We start from the raw sequence: 12,286 nt of genomic DNA, 5'->3' as shown, positions 1-12,286 counted from the left end.
TTATGCCATACAGTATTTTCATATTTTTAGTCTCCTAAATTCCTGGCAGCAGTGACCTAATTAATGCTCAAAGGATAGTTTGATATTTTTGGCAAACACCCATGACACATACAAGAAAAAAAGAAGCAACAATTATTGTTTTGCTGTCAGCAATACTTAAGGAAGTGCAGAAGATTCTTTTTGAAAAATCTTATATAGACAGTAAGAATATCACTTACTGTCTATATAATATCATCAAGTCTTCCTATGCATACGTTACTGCAGAAGCAGTATTAAATTGTTCCTTAATTACATGCAGCGCTTGGCAAGAATGCTTAAAAGGTAACTATCTTTCTAAGGAGATTCAATACATATCAATAATAAGCACTTTCTTTAAAATGCCTTAAACTAAAGATAATGAGAATTGATGGACTTTTCATTTGTTCAGTATCTTTAGAATTAAGATCCATTAATATGGAATCTCGCTGAAATGTCTTAAAAATTTTGAAGATATAATTTTTAAAAAATCAGATTTTCATTGTTGATTCCATTGCTTTTCATTGCTGTATTACTGAAGGTAAGTGTGAATAATTCCCACCATGTTGATACAATCTAACATTCTAAGTTCTTTATTAATTTTACAAATTGAATTCATCTTCTTATATCTTACTGTTTCTTTACAGACAGCTAATAACTAATTTTGATCTTTTCAGTTGGAACTATTAGTTAGAAACATTTAGGATTTCACACACCAGCCATTTTTCTGGATAGCTTCACAGGTTTTTGGTTCATATAGGGTTAGAATTAGTCTACATAGGCAGAATTAAATTAGGGGTAAAAGTGATGTATGTTCAGGTTTAGTGTATATTAAATGTATATATTGTGCCAATATTATCTCTTCATTCAGTATCACAATTTGGATAAAGCCAGTCAATCAGCTTATTAACTTAATTGTCATTTGATAATTTCACATACTTAATCAATTATTATAACATACATACAACATAATATGTCAGTCAGATTATACTCTGTATCTGATGCCATTCAACCCATTGTATCACATCTTCAAAAAAGTAATGAGGTGATGTAATTTTTCAGGGGTCAGTAGAAAGGAGAGTAAAACAGAGATACTATTAGGTTATTTGCCAGGCAAGCAACAGACTTAGAGACAGTTGCAACAACATTCCAAGGAGTGACAGTTGACTGCAGCAACATTCCAAGGAGTGACAGTTGACTGCAGCAACATTCCAAGGAGTGACAGTTGACTGCAGCAACATTCCAAGGAGTGACAGTTGACTGCAGCCTATATAAGGGACTTGGTTATTTATCTCTTTCTCTTTGCTGAAAACAATGTCTAGCTTAGATGTGATCCCTGTTTTTTCATTCTTCTCTTTGAAAAACACATTTGCAGGTAAGTCTTTGCTTTCTTTAACATGTAAGACAGTATGAATTGATTGTTATGCCTGTTGCCTGAAAATGAAACTCATAATTTCTCCAGCAATAGTCTGAGTGTATGAGGTTGAAACTAGAAGCAGTATATAATTAATCTGAATATTTAATCTTATAAATAACTTTGCTTGATGCATCTATTTGTCTACTAATCTACCTACCGTAATTCTTCATTTTTACAGATACATCAATTGTGGATCTGACTAATAGTTCTATTTTCTCTGTCCTCCATCACTCCTTCTTTTCCTCTGTTTGTCTTATTTTACTGCAGTATTTGTTAATGAATAACATAATATTCATCAAAGTATGAATTTAGTCAATAAAACTCTTGTATCTGAATTCATTCTCCTGGGATTTCACACCATTCGTTCAATTGAGATTGTCATCTTCCTTGTTTTCTTCTTTGCATATGCATTAATTATTATAGGAAATGTCACATTAATTATATTAGTGGTGGTCAATCACCATCTTCAATTGCCAATGTATTTTTTATTGGGTAACCTCTCATTCCTTGAACTTATGATCACATCAACTGTAGTGCCTAAAATGCTAATAAATATGATCACAAGGAAGAAGACAATCTCCTTTGTGGGCTGTCTTACCCAATCATTTTTCTATTTTCTGATGGGATCAACTGAATTTTTTATATTGGCTGTCATGTCCATTGACCGTTATCTTGCAATTTGTTACCCATTACGCTACACTTTGATTATGAACAATAAGACTTGTTTCCAGTTTTTATTGGGGTCATGGGTTGGTGGTTTCATGATTATTTTAATTCCCAGCATTGTGACAGCTGGATTACCATTCTGTGGCCCAAATATTGTTAATCACTTCTTCTGTGACAGTGCACCTTTACTCAAATTGGTCTGTAGTGACATATCACTGGCTGAAAATATTGATTTTGGGACTTCTTGTATATTACTCTTGGGATCACTTTTTGTAACTACTGTATCTTACATGTATATTATTATTACTGTAATGAGAATACCTTCAGCACAAGGTCGTCAGAAAGCCTTCTCAACCTGTGTATCTCACATCACTGTGGTAACTCTATATTACGGGAGTTCTATATTTATTTATGTCCGCCCAACCAAAGAAAATGTGCTTGATTTTAACAAAATGGGCACAGTGCTGAACACAATAGTGACTCCCATGTTGAATCCTTTCATATACAGTCTTAGGAATGAGAAAGTGAAGGTTGGACTAAGAAATGTCCTAAAGTTATTCCTAAACACTGAAAAGTTATAAAATATAGACAAAGTAAAGAAATAGCAATAAAAAATCCAACACAGTACAGTACATAATGAACAATCTATTTCAAATAATAATAATAATAATAATAATAATAATAATAATAATAATAATAATAATAATAATAAATGATAATAATAATAATAATAATAATAATAATAATAATAATAATAATAATAATAATAATAATAATAATAATAATAATAATAATAATAATAATAATAGTTGGAAGGGACCTTGGAGGTCATCTAGTCTAATCTCCCTATACCATTTCAGACAAATGGCTGTCCAATCTCTTATTAAAGACTTCCAGTGTTGGAGAATTCACAGCTTCTGGAAACAAGTTGTTCCACTGATTAATTGTGACAACCCCTGAAATATTGGAACACTGCTATCCTGTCCCCCATCATCCTTCTCTTCATTAAACTAGACATACCCAATTCCAGCAACCATTCCTTATGTTTTAGCCTCCAGTCCCCTAATCATCTTTGTTGCTTTTTTCTGTACTCTTTCTAGAGTCCCAACATCTTTTTTTACATTGTGGTAACCAAAACTGGATGCTGTATTCCAAGTGTGGCCTTACCAAGGCAATGTAAAGTGGTATTAACACTTCACGTGATCTTGATTCTATCCCTCTATTAATGCAGCCTAGCACTGTGTTGGCTTTTTTGGCAGCTTCAGCACACTGCTGGCTTATATTTAAGTGATTGTCTACTAGGACTCCGAGATCCCTCTCACAGTTACTACTATTGAGCAAGGTATCTCCTAAACTATACCTGTGCATTTGGTTTTTCTTGCCTAAATGTAGAACATTACTGTTTTCACCATTGATTTTCATTTTGTTAGATAGTAAGCAATATTCAAATCTGTTAAGTTTCTTCTGTATTTTAAGCCTGTCTTCTGGAGTGTTGGCTATTCTTGCCAGCTTGGTGTCATTTGCAAATTTGATGATTTCTCCATCTATCCCCTCATCCAAATCATTGATGAAGATGTTGAAGAGCACTGGGCCCAGAACAGAGCCCTGGGGCACCCCACTACTCACTTCCCTCCATGTAGATGCAGTTCCATTGAGGCCCACACACTGAGTACAGACGGTCAGCCAGCTACGAATCCATCTGGTGGTGATGCTGTCTAACACACATTTTTCTATCTTATCAAGTAGTAGGTTGTGATCTACTTTATCAAATGCCTTACTGAAGTCCAAATAAATTATATCCACAGCATTCCTCTGGTCCACTAATTTTGTGACCTGGTGAAAGAATGCAATATGTTTTGTCTGGCATGATCTGTCTTTGAGAAACTCATGTTGGCTTTTGGTATTAACATTGTTTTCCTCTAGGTGTTCACTGATTCATTGTTTGATTAGCTTTTCCAGAATCTTCCCAGGTATTGGGGTCAGGCTGATAGGTCTGTAATTTCTTGGATCCATGTTTTTTCATTTTTTTAAAGATGGGAACTACATCAGCTCTTTTTCAGTCCTCTGGTAGTTCCCCAGTGCTCCAGGATCTTTGAAAGATATAGTTCAGTGGTTCTGAGATCACATCTGCCAGTTCCTTGAGAATCTTGAGGTATAATCCATCTGACACACAATGACACACATTGGGAGGTGTAGCTTTTATTTATTTATTCATTCAATTGGATCATACAGAGCTGATATAACTCTGGAGGGGTTAATATTATTTGACTCACTTTTCTGGCACACAGTGGCTGTCACTGCCATCTACACACCAGACATTCTGAGGTCAACTGTATCCAATCCCTCATTTTGAACAGCAACTTCATTCTAAAAAAAAATTCTTCTGGCCATTTTCTCAGTAATGTAAAATATCACTGATAGAAAATGGTGGTAGAGAGTGAAGTATGGGTCCAATGTCTTGCTTTGAAGAATTCTTTGGCAAATTAAGAGAGCTGGGAGCTGTCTTTGGGTGAATTTTGTCCTGTGTATTGTGCCTTGCTCTTGCCAAGTTCTTTTTTTAATGAAAGAATTGAGCAGAAAACATGAGGCAGCAGAATTCTATCCAACAGTAGAGCATCTCTTTGATGTGAAGAATCCTTTTTCAAAGCTAACTATTGCCAATCAGTGCATGCTCTTACTGCTGCCATGTTAAGCAGGGAGTTGGAGATGGGGCAGCTGTCTTATGCTAATACTTCATTTTATAAGGGCATATAAAAATCTTTGCAGGATGGTGCTATAGACCCAATTAGTGGGTGCATATACAGTACTGGCCACTCAGAAAACCCACAATCTGTGACTAAAGAGTGGCAGCCCCTTTTCCCCTTCATTTAAGTCCTAAGTTCTATAATTCAGAAGATAGTAAAAAACAGCCAACAATATCAGGGAGTTTGATAGCTTGATCATTCATGAATCTGTGTGTGTGTGTTTGTATGTATGTATGTATGTATGTATGTATATATGTATGTATGTATGTATATTTAACTTTTTACCATCAAGATGAACATACTTCAAGTAAAAGTTTCCTTTTTACTATGAAAAGATCACTTGAACACACATAAGTCACTGGAGTAGAAAATAAAAGTTTTCAGATCTCTACCCAGTGCTTTTTTTGTAAAAGAAAAAGGTGCCGGAACTCACACATGTTATACAACCCGCCTTGCCTAGCCTACAAGGTTCCATCCAAAAAAGGTACCGGAACTCTGTTCTGGGCATTCTATGGTGTTCTAGATTCTACCTATCAGCATTTTGTGGTGTATCTTTGTTAGCGATCATTTATATTCTGTCTTTAAGTAAAACAAAAATACCATAATAATAAATTGAATTATTTCAATCTTCTAAAACTCTCTTAAGACTTATGTCTTAACACAAAAAAGATTTGTAATAGTATAATTTTGCATGGTGGCATGTTCTAAAATGGTGTCCTTTAGGCAACTAAAGCAACAATTTTAATGGATAGGAAACTTTACTTCATAAGTTTTAATTCGCTAACATGTAGTAAGGAGATTTCCCAACCCATCCACACTCAGTCTAATTTTTAATAAATTGCAAAAACAATTCTAGTTACTTTAATGAATCCCTGAGTTTGGGATTTAAAAAAAAGTAATCAGTTAATTGCTACAAGATCTCCATACAGAAAAACTTTGAAAAACTTTGAATAAGTTTTCTTTTCTTTTTTTTTTCCTTTTTTATGTAATATTAGTATTGCTTGTAGTCATTTCATATGAGCTAGAGTGCGATAGACTTAATAGTTTATTGTTGTTGGCATATGGTTGTTTATGATTGTTCTTTGTTTTTATACCTTGTACTTAGCTCTGGGAAGTCGGGGGGGGAGGGGGGAATGGGGGGGAGGGATAGGGAGGGTTAGGTAGGGGTGGGTGGAGGGAGGGGGGATTGTTAAAGATAAAATGTATTGTAAAACTTTTCAATAAAAAAAAAAGAAAAACTTTGAAGATTCACTGACAGTTGTTTTCTTTGATGCCTGAGGATACTTGTACATTATATTAAGGAAAGACAAACTAATATATACAGTATGTGCATAATGTTGTTTGTGACCAAATAGCCAATTTACATTTATGACATCAAACACTTGATTGTTTATTATGGAAAGTTTTATATTTTATAGTCGTAAGTGAAGAAAGAAAGAAAGAAAGAAAGAAAGAAAGAAAGAAAGAAAGAAAGAAAGAAAGAAAGAAAGAAAGAAAGAAAGAAAGAAAGATGGATCCAGGCTTTTAATATTTATTTTCTCAATGCCATTTGAAATCAGATGCTCCTTTACTTTTTGTATATGCATTGAAGAGGACAATCAGTAACTTTTCCTTAAGAGACAGCATAAGGAACTGTGCAGCCAGCATAAGAGTAGCACTATACTAGAATAAACCACCATTTTGGAATAAGGCACTCAACTAAGAAATTAGTAATCTGGCAAGACCTAGAAACTTTGCGCCAGTTCAGATTTTCAAAGCATCAATTGAGAAGAATTCTAGGTGTCTTAAAAACCAGAGTACAAGTTTGCACTGCAATCCTTTTACCTTGTTATTAATGAAGTGATATTTTACAATGCAGCTGTAAAACAAAAGTATTGCTTCTATCCAATTTATTTTTCTTAGTAGTTTGGAAATTCATACTAAGACATAACATGAATACAAAAGGAAGGTATTCAAGCTGATTTGGTATTACTCTTGTAGTTGCTTCCTACTTCTTGGTAATTTGTCTCACAATTTCTGTAAATCATTTGCACTATTTCTAAATAGTGCTAAATTGACTAAATTGACTAAATAGTTTTGTGAGTAACAAAGATTCTGCGAATATATATCTAGAACTAAACAACTTATAGTTTTAGCAGAGCATTTGAAGTTATCCCAAACAGAAAAAAACTGCTGCATCTTCTGTACAATCCTGCTGATTTTTAACCTCAGCTATCATAAAATAAAATAAAAAACATCACAGTTCTTCTACGGAGATACTGGAATAGACTCGGGAACCTTAAATATTAATAAAATATTGTATGTGTGTAATTAATCCAAGTATTGAGACCACACTCCATGGATTTTGAAGCTTAAAGTAAATCATGCAGATATACTGATTAAAAAAAAAGATATATAACCCATTCTATGGGTTAAGTTAAAATAAAGGACCTGAGCATTAATCCCAGCATCTATCTTATAATAATATGTTAAAAAATCATATAATTCAAAGTCCACAATTGAGAATTATATACAGGACAAAAATACAAAGAAGTATGATAAGGGCTCTCTTTAGCACAAATGAAAACAAAATTAACCATTCATTTCATTTCATTTCATTTATTATATTTGTATACCGCCCTTCTCCCGAAGGACTCAGGGCAGTGAACAGGGCACATAAAAAATACAGAATACAAAAATTAAAAAAGAATTAAATAAGAGCCCGAGCTAAAAACAGTAGAATAATATAAAAATCCCCAATAAAAACCCCAGCACATCCCCCATCAGGCCAGGCTGGCTTGCTCAAATAGGTAGGTCTTCAGACCACGTCGGAAGGAGCGAAGGTCAGGTGCCAGGGTGCCCACAGAGAAGGCCCTCCCCCTGGGGGCCACCAGCCAACATTCTCTGACCGGTGGCACCCTGAGGAGGCCCTCTCTGTGGGAATGCACAGGGCGGAGGGAAGTTGACGCCGGCAGCAGGTGATCCCCGAGGTATTCATGAAATCCTTTAAATAATAATAAAAAGCATAATTCATCTTATTTTTAAATTATTTAAACAGATTTTTTTTCTATATTTTCGAAACTTTGGCAATTCTCTCTATAATGATTCCTTCTTGTGTGAAGCCCAATAACCTGCTTTCTTTTTTTGTTGTTTTTTATTTTCAATTATTATACTAAGAAGCCCTGAGATTCCTTGGTTCTGAAGCATGGTAAATAAATATATAAAAAAGAAAGAAAAAGGATGCACATGTGAGTGTTTTTGTTTGTTTGTTTTTTAACATTAGAAGACATATGTAAGACTGGAATCCAATTTTAGCCTTATTCTTGAGTGTACAAAGGTTACTGTATGCTCAAAGATGAATGAATTCCCAAAGTGAATTGTGAAAATGACTGAAATTGCTAAAATGGCAAAACTGACTTATCTAATCAAAGCAAAAAAAAAATCTTAGGTGGACGTTTTGATGGAAAAACAATGTTGATTTATGAATTTGATGATTAAAAAAAATCCAGATCGAGTGAAGGAATAAAGAATTTTATAAAGCATCCAAGAGGAAGGAAGAATGATAAGATTACAATTATCTCTTGAAGAGATGGTTGGAAGTAATTACATTTGATAACTTATTTTCATATTTTTTTCTACTTATCTTTATATAAAATTCTTCACAAATATAAATAAAAAAGACATACTGCACTAGCCTATCCAAAATGTGAATAAGGTATAAGTTAATGCTGCTAGGGATTCTTGCTCCAGGAAGGGCAACAACTAGAATATGAACCAAAATTGAGCAAAGTCACAATAAAGGTTATCTTATCTACCAGAGTTAATAGAGAAAGACATGGTTTCTTAATAAGCAGCAATTTCAAAATGCAGGGATTCCATTTCAGCTGATTTCTTCCTATCCAGTACCTGACAGCTTCAGATACCAGATCAGGAATTCTACAGCATATCTGGTCCAGTACAGAATAGAAGTATGTTTTTGAATATCATTAAACTATTAGAGATATTCCATTCCAAACTTATGAGCATTCCTAGTGGTTTTATGCAAATTAAAAACAGAGGGAACAGAAAGAAATAGGCAAGATTGAAGGGTAATATCCGATATGGAAATAATTGATCCCTATACCAAAAAATAGTTCTAGCCCAGGGGTAGACAACTTTGGCCCTTTTATGACTCATGGACTTCAACTCCCAGATTTCCTGAGCTAGCACAGCTGGCTCAGGAATTCTGGAAGTCCACAAGTCATAAAAGAGCCAAGGTTGCCTACCCCTGTTCTAGCCAATGAGAGACTACACAGTATGGAGTAAAAATGCTGTAAAATTATGTCCCCACTCCTAACTCTTACAAAAGCCCTTTTACACTGATTTTAGGCCTGAAGTCTGAGTGCAAGGTACCTAGATAGTATGTTTCCACTAATGCTCTCCATACTAAAAGACTGTTATCACTTTCTCAATGAACCTTTCTTAAAGTGGCAATCTTAATCCCTTTCTCCCTTGTGAGAATTTGATTACCACCCAAATCCAATGGTACAGTATTTAACCAATGCAGCTAGGCAGAATAGAAGTATTAAGAAGATTAATGAGGGTAACCAGCAGTCTGTAGACTTCAAGCAAATGTTTTAGAAACTGACTTCCAGATTCTTCCAATCTATATAATATACTGAGACCAGGTGATATAGATACCTTTACCAGTTGTTGACTATTTCCTGGTCTAGTTTAAACCAGTTGTTTTTTAAGGAATCTTTTGTCCTACTATGACTTCATTAAGACATTAACTTCTCAGGAACAGCCTTTCCAAAGAGCTCATTATTGTCAGATGCCGTAATCAGGTCTGAATCACAATAAAAATTGTGGAACACAGCCTGTTGAATTCAGCAACAAATTAGATTGACTACACTTATGAGTAGATATGATACATAACTGTATGACTTGTAAAAAAAAACCTTGTGAATAGACTATTTCGCTAATGAGACTGATATAGGAATATTAAGCATATTTCTATCTACCTATCCAGCATTTTAATGATATCTTGTTTTTTGAATCTCTAATTATTGAATTATGACTTTCACAGTTTACTCATAACACCTTGATGATTGGGAGATTCAGGTTATTCTGGGTGAGATTTAAATGCTCCCCTTGGATGTGGGTCCTTTGTATTTTTTTTAAAAAATGTTGTGGTACACCAAGTCCTTATTCTGATGCTAATAATCATGGAATTATTTTCCTTCTTTTGAAAACAAAAGTAATAGCTTTAGTCAGTAATTGTTCAGTTACACAGTTATCATAATAACAGGCATATCTTTTTGAATGCAAATTGGACATTTTTTCTGTCAATGTTACTAAGTTTGAGGCAAAATGTCATAAAAGTGAGTTCATTCAAAGAAAATGAATATATCAATAAATCTCAGAATTGAAATGAATAAGAATTTCTTTTACAAATTGTTAATGTTCAGTTCTACTGTACTTATTTGTGAGGTTAATAGATGGTCAATGCAATTTAATTTATAGATTTTGGTTTGGCTAGCATTGTGTCTTATTTTTTATAACTATACTTTTCTCAAACAAAAATATATCTGCACTTTTTGGGTGCAATTGTGTTTTTGAAATAAAATAGAACACTGTGAAATAGACATCTTTCAAACATTCACCTATAGAATAATAATGATTTCATGGAACATTTTCTGTAATGATTTAAATAAATTCAATACTGAATTCAAGTTTAGTATAAAGCCTTATTTATTTAATACCAGCTATTAAATACCAGCTATTAAATACCAGCTACCTGACAGTTGAGAAATAGAGGAGCAAGAAATTAAATGCCAGCCTCAGGCTGATTTATCTAAACTCCGGAAATATGTAACTAATACATATCATTTTACAATTACTACAGATACTTATGTACTGGTAAGTATAGTTTGATCAAATATGCATTTTACAAATATTTATTAATTCATACTTAGTCATTTTGAAACAATTTATAATTATTCATTCCCATATAATGATATCATTTATAATTTATTTATTAGATTTGTTTGCCACCCATCTCACTTCGAGAAAACTCTGGATGGCTTATAAATATCTTATTTCTTAAATAATGAAAGAGGAAAAATAATTGGATATAATGAGTATAATGAGAACAAGTGTGGCATTGTGGTTAAATTAGGAGATCCAACATGCTGCCCTCCTTTTGAGATGGAAGCCAAGTATTTTGAGGTGAGATGGGGTGTCACTCTCTAAACTTTAGACTGGGAACTAAAATATCCATGAAATAACTTACAATGTATCATCATAGTAGATATTAATACTTCATAACCTTCAGTAAAGATACCTTCATTCTGCAATGGACCAATTTAAGATTTAGACAATGAAAATTTCTTACCTGGTAACCAAATGTGTTAATGGTAGTTTAGAAATAATAATAATACTGATCATCATAGCAGTAATAGTATGGCTATATGTTTCAATGTCCACCTTTTTTCTTATATTCAGAAAATATGTAAAGACTTCAAGACTTATTTGGTCATTATGACAAAAAAAAGAGTTGGTTTGATTATTTCTGAGCAGTGAGTTTGCCTTCTTGTAACTGTATATTTAGATTGCTAACGTATGTATGGCTCTACGTGATGTATATTTTTTGCTTTTGATTGTGTATTATTTGTCTATTTTTTTCTTTTCTGTTCTTAACCCCAGGTATGGCTCTCAGGAATTTTATACCACTCAGAGTAAGTTTGATTGGGCTGGCTCATAACTATAAATAAAATTGCATGATGAAATTAGAGCTGCTTCAGTCCTTCAATATCCGTTGAATAAGATATCTCCTGATATTAATAAATTCAAATTTGAATTTGAATTAAGCAATATATGGCAAATGAATTTGTGTATGACTTTTGGCATATTTGATAGTTTTTGAGTACTGACTAATAATCAGTTACAGCAACATTTCTCTATGACAATACAGTGACTGTCAAATCTGAGTCAATCTAAATGATATATGAAGCCTGTAACTAAGAAGTTTATTTTATAATGAATTAAGGTATATACAAGTGAGTGTATATTTTTTATACATTCAGACACATTTTTATGTCACAATATCCTATATATTTATGCATTACCATGACAGGATGGTCATATATTCATATTTCAAAAGGGGGAGGGGATTTCTATTCTGCTTTATCACCTACCCAAATCTGTTAATGGTAATTTAGAAGAATGATTATCATAGCAACAAAAGTCATGGATACGGAATTTAGAAAACATTTTGAAAATGTAATAATACAATATCTCTCATAGTCAAATGGTTTTCTCCTCCTGATATCCTAAAAGATTTGTTTGTTTCATCAAGCTCTACAAATAGGGCTGTTGTGACTGTTCTGCACAATTAGGTTTTATTACTAATAATATTATTCCCAATTTGGGAATAATTCTGCTACAATTTATGAATTCTTTTTTATTTTTGTTATTGAATAGC

At 33.3% G+C, this 12,286-nt stretch overlaps 1 protein-coding gene across 1 annotated transcript; it reads left to right on the top strand.

Moving 5' to 3' along the window:
• Positions 1-1,734: 1,734 nt before the first annotated feature.
• On the top strand, positions 1,735-2,679 carry LOC308678799 (olfactory receptor 6M1-like; the record flags this gene model as incomplete). The annotated part of the gene is made up of 1 exon (XM_081346032.1): positions 1,735-2,679. The coding sequence occupies one exon, from the start codon at positions 1,735-1,737 to the stop codon at positions 2,677-2,679; it is 945 nt and encodes a 314-aa protein (XP_081202158.1).
• Positions 2,680-12,286: the final 9,607 nt, after the last annotated feature.

Source organism: Vipera berus, assembly GCF_964194415.1.
Source record: "Vipera berus genome assembly, chromosome: Z".
NCBI lineage: Eukaryota > Metazoa > Chordata > Lepidosauria > Squamata > Viperidae > Vipera > Vipera berus.
Note: the sequence above shows the minus strand (reverse complement) of the source record. Positions and strands in the feature narration are given on the sequence as shown.